The sequence below is a fragment of the Musca vetustissima genome, unplaced genomic scaffold (genome assembly GCF_032173495.1).
Source record: "Musca vetustissima isolate MV318-11 ecotype Yass unplaced genomic scaffold, APGP_CSIRO_Mvet_v1 utg3460, whole genome shotgun sequence".
Lineage (NCBI taxonomy): Eukaryota > Metazoa > Arthropoda > Insecta > Diptera > Muscidae > Musca > Musca vetustissima.
In genome coordinates, this window is record NW_026884540.1 from 227660 (window position 1) to 246583 (window position 18924).

Genomic DNA, 18924 nt, shown 5'->3' on the forward strand with positions numbered 1-18924 from the left:
AATAACAAGAAAATAAATTGTGTGATAAAAACAAGTGAATTTATTTAATTAGAAAAAAAAATATTTCAATATTAGATAAAAATTAGATAATTGAAAAAAAAAATAAAATTAAAAAGGTGCCATATTAATATTCAACACAAACACATCGTAATTTCAAATCTCCTAAAATAGAAAGTGTCGTCAATTACGAATCCATTCTCAGAAAAATAAAAGTGCAAAAAAGAATCCTAGTTTAAATTCCAACTGCCACTCGAAAATTATCTTTCCTGCTGCCGCCATATTTTAAAGTAAAACTAAAAAATATAAAAATCAACAAAATTCCTTCAAAAGCCATACGAAACCAGACCCGAGCAGTCATCATGACAGTTGGCTCCCGAGAAGATCTCTTTGCCAATGCAAAGCCCATTGATGATACGGAACGTTTGATAGGAAGGGTCCTAGCGGGTGAGTTAATACAACTTTTATGCTAAGATAAATAGTTATCTGGTAGATAATTTATCACGATAATAATAAATGATTATCTATGGCATTTAGATAATCAAAAATGATTATCTAAGGAATTACGAGAATCAATCAAGATTATCTATTGCATATAGATAATCTATGACAGTTATTATCTATGACATTTAGATAATCCAACAGCGTTATCTATGGCATTTAGATAATCAAATATTGATATCTATGGCATTTAGATACTCACAAAAAATTATCTATGGCAGTTAGATAATCTCAAATGATTATCTATGATGTGTAGGTAATCAAAAATGATTATCTATGGGTTTCAGATAATCAAACATCATTATCTATGGAATTAAGATAATCCAATATGATTATCTATGGCCTGCAGATAATCAAATATGATTATCTGTGACCTTCAGATAATCAAATATGATTACCTATGGGCTTCATATATGATTATCTATTGGCTTCACGTAATCAAATATGATTATCTACGGCATTTAGATTATCAAAAATTATTATCTATGGCATTTAGATAATCATTATCGATTATCTATGTCGCTTAGATAATCAAAAAGTATTATCTATGCAATTTACATTTCCAGAACTGATTATCTATTACATTTAGATCATCAAAAATTATTATCTATGACATTTAGTAAATCAAACTATCAAACTATGGCTGTTAGATAATCAAAAATATTATCTATGGCTCCTAGATAATCATAAATGATTAACTATGGCAATAAGATAATCATACCTGGTTATCTATGGCATTTAGTTAATCGAAAATGATTATCTATGGCATTGAGATGATCTGAAATGAGTATCTATAGCATATAGATAATCAAAAATTATTATCTATGACTCTTAGATAATCATAAATGATTATCTATGGCATTCAGATAATCAAATAAGATTATCTATGACATCTAGATAATCAAACATGATTATCTGTGGCATTTAGATAATCAAAAGTGATTATCTATGGTATTTAAATAATCACATAATATTATCTATGCATTTAATTAACCATACATGGTTATTTACATAAACTGAATAATAAAATCTTACTATTTACATTATCTACGTAGTATAATACATTATCTAAGTTATCTAAACACCAAAATTAGGGTTATCCCCTTTATCTAGAGGAAGCGTACTAATTTTCTAGGTTATCTAAGTATTGGAGACCAGTTATCTACATTATCTTCATAAAATTATCTAAGTATTTACGTTATATATATATAGTGAAAACTGATTATCTCTGTTATCTACTTAACGAAAATCGGTTATCTACATTATCTTCAGTAAATTATCTTAATATTTACGTTATCTATATAGTGAAAACTGATTATCTCTGTTATCTACTTAACGAAAATCGTTTATTTACGTCATTTATATAATGAAAACGGATTATCTACGTTATCTAAATATTGAAATCTTATGATCTGCGTTATCTATTTTAAAAAATCGGTTATCTAAGTTATCTAAATTGTAAAATCAAATTATCTACATTATCTAAATGACGAAAACTTGTTGTCTACGTTATCTAACCACCAAATAATCTGTTGTGGCTATTATATATTATATCTATGTTATCCGAATAATTAAATCTTGCAATCAACATTATCTAGGTTTATTTAAGCTATCTAAATTCCAAAATCTAATTCTCTATGGTATCTAGATGACAAAAACTGTTTATCTACGTTATCTAAATAAATAAAAATCTATATTTTTGCCTTTTATCTGAATAATCATTGAATTATCTAAGTATATACGCCATCTATATAGTGAAAACTGATTATCTATGTTGCCTACGTAACAGACATGTTTTCTGCACGTTATCTTAATAATTAAACCTAATTATCTCCATTATCTGAGCACTGAAATCTTTCTATGTACATTATCTAGATAATATAATCAAGTATCTATGTTATCTAAATACCAAAATCAAATTATCAATGTTGTCTATATGATCAAAACTGCTTATCTACGTTATCTTAACAACAAATAAATACATTTTTGGCTATTATCTAAATTATCTGGATTATATACTTTATATAGATTACAATAAGATATTATCTGCGTCATCTAAACAACGATAAAATATTATCTACGTTATCTAGATGAGGATAACAGATTGTCATCGTTATCTTGATAACGATAAAATATTATCTACGTTATCTAGATGACGATAGCATATTATCTACGTTATCTATATAACGATAAAATATTATCTATGTTATCTGGATAAGGATAACACAATATCTACGTTGTCTATATCACGATTAAAGATTATCTACGTTATTTATATGACGATAAAATATTATCTATGTTATTTAGATGACGATAAAAGATTATCTACATTATCTAGATGGAGATAACAGATTATCTACGTTATCCAAATAATCAAAACTTAGTATCAACTGCTATCTAAGCTATCTTTTTTACATAAAACTACTAACCAAGTTATTTAAATAACGAAAAATTATTATCTACATTATCTAGACTTTTTAAAATCAATATTTATTTCAAATAAATTCCAAAATTTATCTATACAGATAATATAATAATATTTCCCTGGATATATGTTAGTTTCGCATATCCTTAACAAATTCCCTTCCATAATTTTGTAACATGAAAAATATATGCCTGTAAATCTACAACAACCACAAAATTCCCCCGAGCTTTATTGCCCATGCATCACAAAAAAGCTAAAATATATTATCTCATTTTGTTTTTCCAAATAATATTTGAACTAGAATTTGCGTTATCATTAATGCCTGACAAATCACTCTGAGAGTGTGAGAGTGTGTTTGTGTGCGGAACGCACAAGCCAATATTGCCTATGAGAATGAACAAACAAAAATGGTGTCAGGAAGGGAAGAAGAGGGAAGGAGGGAATGAAGGGAAAGGTATGGGGAAGGCAGAGGAAATTATCTTAAATGAATTCAGTCATTTTGTATTTTGTTTATCTATACGTGTAGGTGATTGGGACACACACACGCACACAATTCGATTTTGCAAAATTTCTCCGCACACCTTACTTCCTTCCCCACGACACCTATTCCCACCTTTCCCTGCCATCCTCTTTACCATTTGTATTCCCAATGTTCCCAAAAATGCTTCCCACTTTTTTGTATGATGTTGTTGCTTGTTGTTCATGTTGCTGTCGTTGTTGTTGGTGTTGTTATTCCTATCTGTTGATTGTCGGTCATTGAACTCTCTAATATTTTTTTTTTAACAAAGTTAACCTAAATTTTTGTTGATTATTTTTTATTTAGCTGTATTAGTTAGCTTTTAGTGGGATAGCGCGAAGTGTGTGCGAGAGTGTGTGCGTTTCTAGCTTGATTTTGTTGTTGTTTTGCAAAAAATTCATTTTGTTTTCGTTCATTTGAAGTGAGTGCGTGGTGCTGGTTGCGTACTTAACTATCACTTTCAGTTAGACAAATAATATTCTGGAAGAGAGAGAGAGAGAGGGGAAAGTGGGGAGGGAGGAGGTTGGAACCGAAACATTATGTACGTAAATACATTCAGGTGGGTCGTAAATAAATTTATATGGGGTTCTGTGGATGCAAATATTCTGTTGCCTTAGAAAGATTTGGGAAATAATTATTCCCACATTAATATTCAATACCCTGGTGAATAATTTCAATGGGGGTTTGATTTTTTTGGTATTAGTATGAGCTTATCTATTAGAATTCGATTAGAAATATAATTATTTTGCTGTTGTAGGACTTCTTTAGTTTGGAATTTAATATTGGAAGTGAATAAAATAGGGAGAGTGATTTAGAGATATTTTCGATTAATGCCCATTTTATCCATCAAATCTCAATTTTAGGAAATTGGTGTCAATGGAAAATATGTTCCTCGGGAAATTTAATTATGGGTATCGAAATATAAGAAATCTCTAACTTTAGTATTTATAATATTTTTGAGGATGACATATTTGCTTATAGAATTTATTGGTGCATTTTTAACAATTTTCGAATATTGACCATTTGTCCTTCAAATCTCAATTTTAGGAGGTCGGTGCTCATGGAAATATGTTCCTCGGAAAATTTTATTATGAGTCTTGGAATATAAGAAATTTCTATCTCTAATTTTTATAATATTTTTTAAAGATCGTATGGGCAATATACCGCCCAGAATTTATTGGTTAATTTTTAAACATTTCCGAATAATGACCATTTTTTCCTCCAAAATCCAAATTTAGGAAATTTGTGTCAATGGGAAATATGTTCCTCGGGAAATTTAACTATGCGTATCGGAACGCAAGAAATTTCTATCTCTAATTTTTATACTATTTTTGGAGATCATATCCAAGGGTATATTTTCATATTGAACTTATAGGTTAACTTTTGAACTATTTTTGACTATTGGCCATTTTGCCCAACAAAACTCCATTTTAGGGGGTTGGTGCCAAGGAAAACTAAATTTCTCAGAAAATTTCACTATAGGTCACCGAACACCAGAAATCTCTACCTCTATTCTTTACACTATGTTTTTGAAGATCTTCTACACGATTGATTTTCTTATGGAATTTCTATGTTTATTTTTAATAATTTTCGGCTATTGACCCTTTAGGCCCACAAAAGCCTGTTTTAGGTGGTTGATGCCAAAGAAAAAAATATTCCTTAGAAAATTCCACTATAGGTCGCCGAACTCAAGAAATCGATAGCTTTAATTTTTATACTATTTTTTTGATCTATTTTAGATCTTATTCACGGTATATTTTCTTAACGAATTTCTAGGTTTATTTTAAACAATTTCCGAATACTGGAAATTTTGAACTCCAAACCTCAATTTTAGGATTTTGGTGTCAATCGGAAATATGTTCCTCGGAAAATTTCAGTATGGATTTCGGAACACAAGAAATCTCTAACTCGAATATTTATGATTGAAGATCTTCGGCACGGTATGCTTTCTATGGTATTTCAGTCTTTATTTTTAACAATTTCCGACTATTGTCCATTTTACCCCACAAAACTCAAATTTTCGATGATGGTGTCAATGAAAAATATGTTCCTCAGATTTTTCACTGAAGGTCTGGAAACACAAGAAATGTCTGGCTCTAAATTTTATAATCTTTTTTTTTTTTTTTTTGAAGATCTTATGCCCGATATGGGTTCTTATTGAGTTTATAGGTTTATAGGACTATTGGCCATTTGGCATCACAAAACTCCATTTTAGGAGGTTGGTGGTATGACATATGTTCCTCGGAAAATTTCAGTATGGGTCTCGGAACACAAGATATCTCTAACTCGAATATTTATAATATTTATTAATGCTTTCTACGGAATTTCAGTCTATATTTTTTACAATTTCCGACTATTGGCCATTTTACCCCACAATGCTCAATTTTACGAAGTTCGTGCCAATGAAAATATTTTCCTCAGAAAACTTTTCTGTAGGTCAGCAAATACAAGAAATCTCTAGCTCTAATTTTTATAAAGTTTTTTTTGAAGATTTTATGCCCGTTATGGTTACTTATTGAATTTATAGGTCAATTTTTTACTATCTCTGACTATTTGTCATTTTGTCCCCCATAACTCAAAATTTCGAAGTTGGTGTCAATGGAAAATATGTTCCTCGGAAAATTTCACTATGGGCCCCGGAACCCTAGAAATCTCTAGCTGTAATTTATTATTTTTTTTAAGGTCATTGACACCTTACATTTTCTTAGTACATTTCTGAAATTATTATAAACTTTTTTCGGGAATTGGCAAATTTTCCACACAAAACTCCATTCTACGAGGTTGGTGTCAATGAAAAATATGTTCCTCGGAAAATTTTACTATAGGTCTGCAAAGACTCTAGGTCTTATATTTATTGAAGATTTTCTGCACAGTATATTTTGTTATGGAATTTCGTAGATTTTATTATCTACTTTCGAACATTGGCCATTTTTCCCAACAAAACTTTATTTTAGGAGTTTTATGCCAAAGAAAATAATATTCCTCAGACAATTTCACTATAGGTCTGCGAACACTAGAAATCTCTAGCTCTAACTTGCATACTAATTTTTTGAAGATCATTTGCAAGATATTTTGTCTTATTACATTTCTGAGATAATTATGAACTATTTTAAAAAAATGGTTATTTTGCCCCAAAAAACTTCATTTGAGGAGGATGATGCCAATGAAAAATATATTCCTCGGAAAATTTCACTATAGGTCTGCGAATAAAAGAAAACTCTAGATCTAATTTTTATACTATTTTTTTGAAGATCTTTTGCACAGCATATTTTCTTAAAACACTTCTGGGATAATTTTTAACTATTTCCGACAATTGGCATTTTGACCCTCAAAACTCCATTTTAGACACTTGGTATCAATGGAAAATATGTTCCTCAGAAAATTCCACTATAGGTCTGCGAACACAAGAAATCTCTACTTCGAATTTTTATACTATTTTTTAAAGATCAAATGCACAGTGCATTTTCCTATAAAATTTCTGGTATTATTTTTAACTATTTTCGAGAATTGGCCATTTCGACCTCAAAAACAAATTTTTACGAAGTTGGTACCAAAGAAAAATGTATTCCTCAGAAAATTCCACTACGGGTCTGCGAACACAAAAATCTCTATCTCTAATTTTTATACTATTTTTATAAGATCTTATGCACGGTATATTTTCTTATAGAATTTACAGGTTCATACATGTTGTATATGTATCTCCCTCTGTGATCTATCACACAGTTATTTCCGAACAAAATATACACATTTACAACATTACCATGATGACCTTTACCGAACAAAAGTTCAATCAACTGAATTCCCAGCACTCTCCTACCCACCGTTCCCCTATTCACCTCTCATATATGGAAAATATTCCAACATTAGTTACAGCAGCACCACCAACTTCGTATTGCTTTTTCACGAACGTAGACTCGATTTCATATCGTCTCCAATAATACTGTTGCTTTACGACGCATTGTTCGTGTTCGTTTGTTCAAACGAACTGCAACGAACCACTTGTCGTTGCAAATACGACCACTGACGAACATTGGCAAAATATTTAATAGAAGGTGGCTGGCTGGCTGTGGTTGCAAATGTTCGGTTTGTTTATGAGAACATTGGGAGAGAGAGAATTTCAGAAAACAATAGAGAGAGAGAGAACATAACTATTTCTTCAAGACATTGTGTGTGTTGTTGTTGTAAAAATTCATTTGCTTGTGAGCTTTTTTTTTCTATCTGTGTGTGGTTGTTGTTGTCATTATTTTTATTATTTGCCAACGAACTAGGCCACGGATATTTGCGGTCATTGAACTTGCCAGTGTTGAGGCACTAATGTCTACAAACGTTCAATTGCCCCTCGTCCCCCCGCAATACACCGACTCCTCCACCTCCTAACATTTGCACCATCATAATACAATTTCACATGATTTTATTACAATTTCAAGCGAGTGTGTACGTCGGTGCCATGAATTTAGACGGGAGACGGAACGGAGAACGGAGGTGTGGACTTATTGATAGAAAATGTTCACGAGAGGGTGAAAGTGTAAAAGAAAGGGAAATGTAGAGATAGAGAGAGAGACAGCGAAGAACATAAGAAACAATTTCATTTTCATTGCAAAAATGGAAATGGAAACGAAAACAGAAAAAAGTCAGCAACTAATCGTCAGGCATCTGATTCTGATGAGGTGAGTCTTGTGGTCGGTGTTTGGTCCATGACTGAATGGATTTTTTTCTTGTTTTATTTTTGTTCTAATTTTATTTTTTTGTTGTTCTTATATTAATTAATAGTTAGAAATAATTTTATGCTAATTATGGAATGGGATTTTTGATTGGAATAAAATTAGACCACTGAGCTTTACGACCCAAAAGTTATTTTCGGTAATGAAAATATTCTAAGATAGATTAGAGGTAGAGGTAGGGGTTAAATTGGAGAGGTCTTTTGATCGGAAAAACATAAATGTGGTATGAATGAAATCCCGATAATAAATATTCGTTATCTAGGCGTTATCCCAAAAAATAAATACATTATAATTTTTTTTGGCTATTTTTGAGAATTGACCATTTTATCCCACAAAACTCAATGTTAGGAAGTTGCACCCAAAGAAAAATATGTTCGTCAGAAAATTTCTCTAAGGGTCTCGGAACACAAGCAAACTCTAGCTCTAACTTTTATACTATTTTTGTGAAAATATTATGCATGCTATATTTTCATATCAAATGTCTGTAATTATTTGTAACTATATTCGAGAATTGGCCATTTTGACCCCCAAAACTCAGTTTAAGGAAGTTGATACCAAAGAAAAAATTGTTCTTCAGGAAATTTCACTATAGGTCTACGAACACAATAAATCTCTAACTCAAATTTTTATACTATTTATTAAAGATCTTATGCGCATTATATTTTCGTATTACATTTCGTGGAATATTTTTCGACTATTTTCGAAAATTGGTCATTTTTCCCCACAATACTCCAGTTTAAGGAGTTGAGACCAATGGAAAAAATGTTTCTCACAAAATTTCACTATAGGTCACCGAATAACAGAAACCACTAACTCTAATATTTATAAACATTTTTTGCGGATCAAATACCCGGTATGTGTTCTTCTTGGAATTTCTAGGTTTATTATTATCTGTTTCTGACTATTGGCTATTTTTTCGTCCATAACTCACTTTTAGGCACTTAGTGTCAATGAGAAATATGTTCCTCGGGAAATTTTACTATGGGTCTCGGAACACAGGAAATCTCTAGGTCTACTTTTTATACTATGTTTTAATGATATTTTGCATGGTATACTTTCTAATTACATTTCTGGGACATTTTGAACTATTTTCGAGAATTGGCCATTTTGTCCCCCAAATTTCAATTTTAGCAATATGATATCAATGAGTAATATGTTCCTCGGAAAATTTCTCTATGGATCTTGGACCACAAGAAATCTCTAGCTCAAATGTTTATGCTTATTTTTTCGAAGATTTCTACATAGTATTTTTTGTACGGAATTTCTAGGTGTATTTTTAACAATTTCTAACTATTGGCCATTTTGGCTCACAAAACTTAATTTTAGGAGGTTGATGCCAATGGAAAATATATTCTTCAGAAAATTCCACTATAGGTTACCGAACTTTAGAAATCTCCGGCATTAAATTTATAATATATTTGGAAGAACACATGCACCTTATATTTTCTTATTACATTTCATGGATTAATTTTAACTATTTTCGAGAACTGCCCATTTTTACCCACAAAACTCCATTTTTGGAAGTTGGTATGGATGAGAAATATATTTCTCAGAAAATTTCACTATAGGTCGGCGAACACAAGAAATCCCTAACACAGATATTTATAATATTTTGTTGATGATCATATGCAAGGTATATTTCTTATCGAATATATGGGTTCATTTTTAACTATATCCGACTATTGGCCATTTTGACCCCCAAAACTCATTTGTAGGAGGTTGTTTCCACAGAAAAATATGTTCTTCAGAAAATTTTACTGTAGGTCTGCGAACACAAAAAATCTCTAGCTCTAATTTTTTACTATTTTTTGAAGATCAAAATGCCCGGTATGATTTCTTATTGAATTTCTAGATTTATTTTTAATAATTTCCGCCTATTGGCAATTTTTTCCTACAAAACGCAAATTTAGGAAGTTGATGTCAATGGGAAATATGTTCCTCGGCAAATTTCACTATGGGTCTTGGAGGGCAAAAAATGTCTATCCCTAATTTTTATACTACTTTTTGGAAGATCGTAGGCACGGTATATTTTCATATTGAATTTATAGGTTCATTTTTTACTATTTCTGACAATAGGTCACTATGTCCCCTTAAACTCCATTTAGGATGTTGATGCCAAAGAAAAATATCTTCTTTAGAAAATTTCATTGCAGGTCTGCGAACTCACAAAATGTCTAACTCGAATTTTTTACACTATTTTTTTGAAGGTTTTTTTCACGTTAGGCTTTCTAATTAAAGGTATGGTATGGGTGCTAATTTGAAAGATATATGGGCTCAAAACGTTACTGCGCTTAGTAAAGACTTAACCCATTTAAGCCACAAAGTGAAAAAAGCATACTTTTAGGTTGTCAGAATAAAACAGCTGATTGATGCTATCAGCTGTTTAATCTATGAAATTTTATAATCCATATTTTAATGTTAAAAAAATATAGTTCCAATCCCTTTACTATTTTTTTATTAGTTGGGAGAATTTACTGGTTCGCCACAAAAATATATATTTTTGTGGAACAGTTTTGAACCTGGAATTTCCGTTGGTAGCTGCATCTAGTTTCCATTTTGAAAAAAATATAGTATATGTTCATTGTATTGCCATTACCCTTGATAGATACTCAATATTAATAGATTTAGCTGTAGTGATGTAAGTGTATATGTTTGTGTGGAACTTAGCTTTGACTGAGAATAACCAGCCTCTGGCAAGAAAAATATGATATTTTTAATGCAAAATCATTTTCGAAGGTCAGCGGTACAATGGCCTACTGCAAGTTTTGTTCTACAAGCAACTACTACAAGTTTGAAATAATTGTCACAATTTGCATACGACATAACTGAGAACTGTCACTGTCAGTTTTAGACAATTTTTTTGCCAACAAAACAATTTCCAAATAATCTCAAGGTTTCAATGAAAATGGCAATGCATTAAAATAGCTACGTGTCGCTGATCTCTCTTTCCCTCCATCTCTCTCCGTTGTGTCCTTATTTTGTATCCTTGCTAAGTTCCTAAAAATAAAAAAAAATAAAAGTGAAATGAAATCTAGGTTTATGTCAGACGTGATGTTGTTGTCTGTTGTTATCATGAAACAATTTTCATATCACTTTCACTGGTTCTGAGCTGAGCGGAATCGAAGTGGCCCTATCTGCTGCCTGGGTATCACGTTTGAAATAAGGCCAAACATGTTCGCAAGAGCTGTTAACAAATTTCAAAATAAACGTTGTTTACAGTAATCGACACACAAAAAATCATGTTAATGGTTTACGTGATTCGGAATAGATTGGAAATATTTTGGTTTTCGTTCGGGGGAAAGGGGGGTTTTTTAAATAGGAAATAGTTGCCAAAATTATAAACATATAGAAAATATGCGGGAAAATGGGACTTTGGGAAATATTTCTTTGTATAAAACGATTTTTATTATCAAACAGCTGATTGACCCAATCAGCTGTTTAATAGTTGATGACTCCATGTGGACCACTTAGATTGAAACATTTAACGGTTGGTGTCTTTACTAATAATAGCTAAGTTTTTAAACTATATAACTTTATAGGGAGCCCATAGTAGTTAATTCGAAGCTTAAATCCTTAAATTTAAATCACCCTTTAGTGCGATGTTAATGTACATTATTGTTGCCTACTTTCAGACATTTTGAGTCGATTAAATAAATGCCAAATTATTGATTAGTAAAGCCACAATCCATACTCATTCCCAAAATGATGGAGACTACATTTAGGCTATCCGTGATATTAAACAGCTGATTTCTTCTGAAATGATGTAGAATTTATATTTTGAAGATATTTTTTCAGAATTTTCCAAACTATATTCTTTTGACGGCCTATAACCAGGCATCGATTTTAAAGAATATTTGTTTAGAGGATTTTAGATTTCTAAACAGAATATTTTTTAGGATCTAAAAAAGGGATTGATTTTGAGAGAATATTTTTCGGCGGTCTTAAAAAATTGGTAGTTTTTTGAAGAATATTTGTTCAAGGGTCTATAGAAGACGAGGATTTTTAAAGAATATTTTTACAGGGGTCTATAAGAAGGCATGGATTTTTAAAGAATATTTTTCGGGTCCTATGATAGGCGTGGATTTTTAAAGAATATTTTTAGGGGTCTATAGAACCGTGGGGTTTGAAAAAATATTTTTCAGGGGTCTATAAAAGGGATGGATTTTTAGAGAATATTTTTAAGCGGTCTTAAAATATTTGTGTTCTGTTGAAGAATATTTCTTCAAGGATCTATAGAAAACGTGGATTTTTAAAGAATAAAGGGGTAGGTTTTTAAAGAATATTTTTTTCGGGATTCTGTAAAAGACGTAGATTTTTAAAGATTATTTTTCAGGGATCTAAAAAGGGGGTAGAGTTTTAGAGAATATTGTTTAAGGGTCTATACGAGGCGTAGGGTTTGAAAGAAAAATTTTTAAGGGTCTAAAAAGGGGAAGATTTTTAAAGAATATTTCTCGGGGCTCTTTAAAATGCGTTGATTTTTAAAGAATAAGAGTTTTCAGGGATCTAAAAAGGGGTGGATTTTTAAAGAATATTTTTAGGCGTCTATAGAAGGCGTGGAGTTTGAAAGAATATCTTTTCAGGGGTTTAAAAAAGGGGCCGATTTTTTAAGAGTATTTTTTATGGGTCTATGGAAGGCGTGAGATTTGAAATAATACTTTTTCAGGGGTGGAATTTTAAAGAATAGTTTTTAGGAGTCTAAAAAGGGGTGGATTTATAAAGAGTCTATTTTTGGGGGGTCTATAGAAAGCATGGGGTTTGAAGGAATATGTTTTATGGACTTACACATGGCGTGGATTTTTTAAAGAATATTCCGAAAGGTCTGTACTAGGCCTGGACTTAAAAAAAAAATATTTTAAAAGGTCTTTTGTAGGTGTGAATTAAAAAAAAAATACTTTTTAAAGGTCAACAGAAGGTCAGGATTTTTAAAAAGATGTTGTTGCCTACTTTTAGGCCATGAAAATAAATACCGAATTATAGATTACTGCAGACATAAACCAGTAATCACACATCTCAACAAAAAAAAGAGGCTACATTTAGGCTCTCGAAAATCAAAACAGCTGTTTCCTTTTAACATATACCAGATTTCAAAAAAATAATAATTTTTAAATATCTTTTTTTCAAAATTTATATTTACACATTTCCAAAGTTTACATAGCTGTCTCCGTGATGTTTTTCTGATTTTTTTTTATTTTTTTGTTCACATTTCATTCCATTCTAACCCAAATAACAATTATAAAAGCAGCACCCAAACACTGGCGCTCTCGCACACCTCCCTCCCTGCCTGCCCCACCGACACCTAAATAGTTTTCATAGACAAATGGCTATACAATCTGATGTCAAACAGAGTGCAAATACAACAACTGCAACAACAACATCGGAATACAACAAGTTGAATGCACTTTTGCATCCAATGCAGCTCAATGACCTCGATCCAGATATTCATACTCATGTTGTGTCGTGTCGTCGGATCGAACGACGACGATGACTACGACAGTGATAGCTAGCTGGTTGTTGTATGTAGCTGTACAATCGTTACAAATAGATTTGTGAGTACACAGTCATACACACATAGTCACATACACACATACATATAATAAAAATTGCAAATAGTGTGCAAACGTGCCTTCCAAAAAGCTCACTTGCGATTTACTTTTGTTGGTGTGTGTGTGTGTGCAATTTGTTTATATTTTGAATGCCTGTTTTTCTAATGTTAGAGGTTTACTTGCTCTCCCAGTCTCTCTGCTGGAGAAAAATTGCAATTTTTTTTAATCGAAAAAAAAATCCAGGTCTTCTGTGGACTCTTGAAAAAATATATTTTTATATTTTCAAGAAATCCACGCCTCTGTAGGGCCCTCAAAATAGTGGACTCTTAATAAACATATTTTTAAAGAATCCGCGCCTTCTGTGGACACATGAAAAAATATTTTTTAAGAATCCATTTTTATTTTCAAAAAATTACGCCTTCTCTGGACTCTTGAAACATGGATCCTCGGGTGATTCACCCCCTACCCCTCCACTGGATACCAATTACCCCAATCCTCCACAAAAAAATATTCAATCAATTAACTTGGGAATATTTGTTGTTGTTATTTTTGTTTGGCTTAATTAATGTCCAATATGTGTCTAATATTAAGTCAATAAGGAAACTTCATAATTTGTCAGCACATGAACAATGAACTGCCCTCCTTCCCCCAGACCAATCCTGAATTTCCCAATTTATTTTCCATAATAAAATATTTTTTTTTTTCGATTTCAAATCCACCCAAGAAATACTGAATTAGACATTGTTTTGATTACAATTTTCTATGGAAAATAAATGCTCGCCGACTATAGGGGCGAGTGGGGATAGTAAAGGTGAAATATTTACCCCTCACCACCCTCCAGAGGGTGAGGGGAGGAGGGGAGTAATAGTGTTAGTCTGTATGGGTATGGGTGGTGACATGGTTTGGTATTATGTCGACTACCCCGATTCCATCACTGTGTGAGTAGATAACACCGAATGTGTTGAGTGTGAAAGTATCTGTGTGTGTATGTGTCGATGTATTGGTGTGTAAGTGTGTTCTTGGTCGAGTGCTGTGCTGTGCTCGGCTGTTGAACAGGTCAATGAACGCTGCCGCCTGCCATAAACATTTCCAAGGCCAAAGCCATTGAAGTTATTTTTGCAGGATATAAAATGTGGGTCGTTGAGGGAGGTCGGGTCGGGACAGCAGAAAAGTTGTTTTAAGATAGTGAACGCATTGGTTAGGCATCAGACATCAACGTTGGGTTTGATAAGAAACAAAAATTACATAGCATAGAAAGTTTTGGTATAGGTAAAATTTTTAGAGTGGGAGGGAGAGGGAGAGAGAGAGAACGAGAAAGTAAGGGAGACAGAGCAGAGTTATTTTGTTTTACCAAACCAAAAATTATATCACCATTGAAAGCTGCAAAAAAAAAAAAAAAAAAAGAAATAGGTGAGTATGGAACTGCCACCACCATCATCAAAAAGAAATGACTCGTTAAACAAATAAATAGAAAACAAAAATTGATAAAATAAAAAAACACACACACACATACATATAGACAATAATAGAGAATTCGGACATACATAAATTTTTCTCTGGGTCAGAAGATATTTTTAGATCTAACTTTGTAACAAAAGAAATGAAAAGAAAAAACAAAAGGAGCCTTTGGCGAGTTCAATGGCACTTGCCAGCCAGGACATTTATTGCGAAACGTGACAGGAATATATTCTTCAACATCTATCCATTATCTTTATGAAGTTTGAAGGAAGAAAATGTTTTTTTTTTTTGTAATCATCTCACGTACAAAAAAAAATAAAATGGATAAATATTGTGTGATATATCACAATAATTTATTTTTTTCTGGAGATACTTTTTTTAGCAACAATAAAAATTTATGAAATTGTAATAAATCGTTATTTTATCGAAGTGGAAGTGAAGTGTGTGTGTGACATAGACACTTTTTGGTATTAAAGAGGATTTAATGTCCTTAGCTTGAAAGAAAACGAAATATATTAGATATAGGTTCCGTCTATCGACCCTTAAAAAATTAAAAACAATTGATGTCTTCTACAGGTTCTTAAAAATATGTTAAAAACTTCTCGATAGGTACACCAAAAAATATTTTAAAAAATCTATAACTTCCATAGCCATTCTGTTAATAACAGAGCTATTCTGTTAATAACAGGACCCAATCTGTTAATAACAAAGTCATTCTGTTAATAACCGAAATTATTCCGTTAATAATAGAGGCCATTCTATTAATAACAGAGGTCATTCTGTTAAAAACAGAGCGCTTCTGTTCACAACAGAAGGCATCCTGTTAATAACAATGCACTTCTGTTAATAACAATGCACTTCTGTTAATAACAGAACACTTCTGTTAACAACAGAACACCTCTGTTAACAACAGAAGCCATTCTGTTAGCAACAAAAGTCGTTATGTTAATAACAGAAAATGTCTGTTAATAACAGAAGATATTCTGTGAGGAACAGAAGTCTTTATGTTAATAACAGAAGTCATTCTGTTAATAACAGAAGTCATTCTGTTAATAACAGAGCACTTCTATTAATAACAGAAGCAATAATGTTAATAACAGAATAATTTCTGTTAGCAACTCATGCATGTTTGCCAATAAGAGAAGCAATTCTGTTCTTAAAAATATGTTTAAATTCTCCTCGATGGGTCCACCAAAAAATATTTCAATAATATGTGATAGGCCTTGAAAAAATATTTTTTTAATAAAGGCCTTTGTTAGTCCTTGAAAAAAAAATATTTTTAATCCACGCCTCTCTTAGTTCTTGATAAAATATTATTTAAAAATCCGCACTTCTGTTAGACCTTGAAAAAATATATTTTTTTTAAATCCACGCCTTGTATAGGGCCTTGAAAACTATATTTTTTTTTTAAACCCAAGCCTTGTTTACTTACTTACTTAGCTGGCTTGTTCTATAAACCGAGCTTAAAAAAGATTTCCAAGCGCGTCGGTCTTGTGCGCATCTCCTCCATCTTGGAAGACCACGTTCCAAGATGTTGTTTTCTACTTGGTCTTTTCATCTGATTCGTGACCTTCCCCTTCTACGGCAACCATCAGTAGGCTCGCCTTTATATGTCTTTTGATCTGGGGCGTTATCATTCATTCGCACAACATGGCCTAGCCATCGTAGTCGCTGTAAAGCTCGTGGTTCATACGACGCCGATATTCACCGTCGACTCAGATAGGCCCGCAGATCATTCGGAGAATTTTTCTCTCAAACACCCAAAGAGCTGCCTCATCTGCTTGCGCAAGTACTCATGCTTCAGATCCATATAACAGCTCGGATAGTATCAGCGTCTTGTAAAGTGTGAGTTTGGTCTGGCTGGAGGTGGCCTTGTTTCTAAACTGCTTACTTAGACCATAGTAGCATCTGTTGGCCATCACAATACTTCTCCGAATTCCAAAACTGATGTCATTCGTTTCAGTTATGGCGGTATCAATGTATATAAAATATTTAACTACATCGAAGCTGTAGTTCTCAAGATCCACAGTTGGTCCGAATCTATTGGACGTCTTGTGCGTTGATACCATCAGCTTGGTTTTCTCGCCGTTTACTGCCAGACCCATTTTCGCAGCCTCCTTCTCAATTTGTCCAAAGGTGGCTTTTACAGCTCGCAATGTTCGACCCATTATATCGATGTCATCAGCGTGGGCGAGTAAAATGTGTTGTTTGGTGTACAGAGTACCATTTCTGTTCACCTTTGCGTATCGTATGACCTTTTCCAGCAGGATGTTAAAAAGATCACACGACAAACTGTCACCTTGGGTGAATCCTCGTTCGGTATTAATGGGATAGGTCCTTTCCGACATTAACTGCTGACCTTGTGTCACTTTAAGTTATCCCTAATTTTGCCAAACGCAGACGTGGCTTAATACACCTCTGAACGGATAGGGTTGTCGAATACGGCTTTATAGTCGACGAATAGGTGGTATGTGTCGATGTGTTTTTCGTGGGTCTTTTCTAGGATTTGGCGCAGAGTGAAAATCTGGTCAATGGTGGATTAGCCAGGCCTGAAGCCGCATTGGTATGGGCCTTGAAAATTATTTTTTTTAAATCCACCCCTCTGTTAGGCCTTTAAAAAAATATTGTTTAAAAATCCACGCCTCGTAGGCCTTGGAAAATATTTTTGAAACTTTGTCATTAATTGTAATTAATTTTTCCCGTTAAAAAATCTGTCGCTCAGTGTAATTCCTCATATTTTACATCACACCAATACATATAAAACAGTAAAGAAAACTTCTATTTACCCAACACATTATTGCGTGAGTACATTTCTTGCTGTTGTTGTTACTGCTGCAATTGCCTCCGATGCTGTTATAGTACAACTCAATCTGTTACTCTGAGCCTCACACGTTGTATCTCTATCTCTTGTATCCGCCAATAGTAGTATCGATAACCTTGACAGCAAATTATTTGCATGTGATTTGTTTGCGAACACCACTGACCACTGCAACAACATCGACAACAAGAACAACAAAAATGTTACACAAACAACATCGATAGGGCCTTTGCTTTGTTTTGTCACGCTTCTAATGCTCCAGCTTGCGAAGTGGACTGACTGTTCGATGGTATTACAATTGCTGTCGTTTCGATTCTTTTTTTATGCCACACAGTTTTGATTACATTACCATGTCCGACAATAAATGCCATAAATACAGCCAACGTGTGGCCAATACCAGTTGATGACAATGTTGTTCGGAGAGGAGGGGCAGAAGTAGGAGAGATTGCCTCTAACAATGTTGTGGCTGCAATGAAATGGAGATAGAGAGAATTGTAACTGTTGTGACCTGGCTGTGGCCCTGAAATTATCAATAAAGTTTATTGACATTTTGCTCTATCTGTAACCATTTTGAAAATTAAATTTTAAATTCGATTTTTCCTATTAAAAACTAAACTGTTGCAACTTCTAATTAAAATGTAGATTTTGGAAATAATCACCTTAAATTCAAATTTTCACAGAAGAGAAGGCCTTGGCTCCAATTTAATATTTTCCGAAACACTTTAAGCCACTTTATCCTTTACGGTTTATTAAATTTCCTCTTAGCTTCAGCCCCCCTCCGAACTTCGTAACGAAAGAACACAAACCATACTTTTCAAATTCTAACAAAAATTTGCAGACAAATCATAAATCTTTTTTAGAAGTCATGAGACATATTGGGAGGGCCTTCAATGCCCTCCCAAACCCCCTTTTTAAAATTACCATCATGATGAAAAATGAGAACA

General features: G+C 32.7%; 1 protein-coding gene across 1 annotated transcript in view; it reads left to right on the plus strand.

Moving 5' to 3' along the window:
* The first annotated feature begins 359 nt into the window (after positions 1-359).
* Positions 360-18924, plus strand: part of LOC133331502 (ecdysone-induced protein 75B, isoforms C/D) — a 193981-nt gene continuing 175416 nt past the window's right edge. Inside the window, exon 1 of the mRNA XM_061539892.1 lies at positions 360-444. Coding sequence (XP_061395876.1) covers positions 360-444 — 85 coding nt within the window. The remainder of the gene's footprint in view (positions 445-18924) is intronic.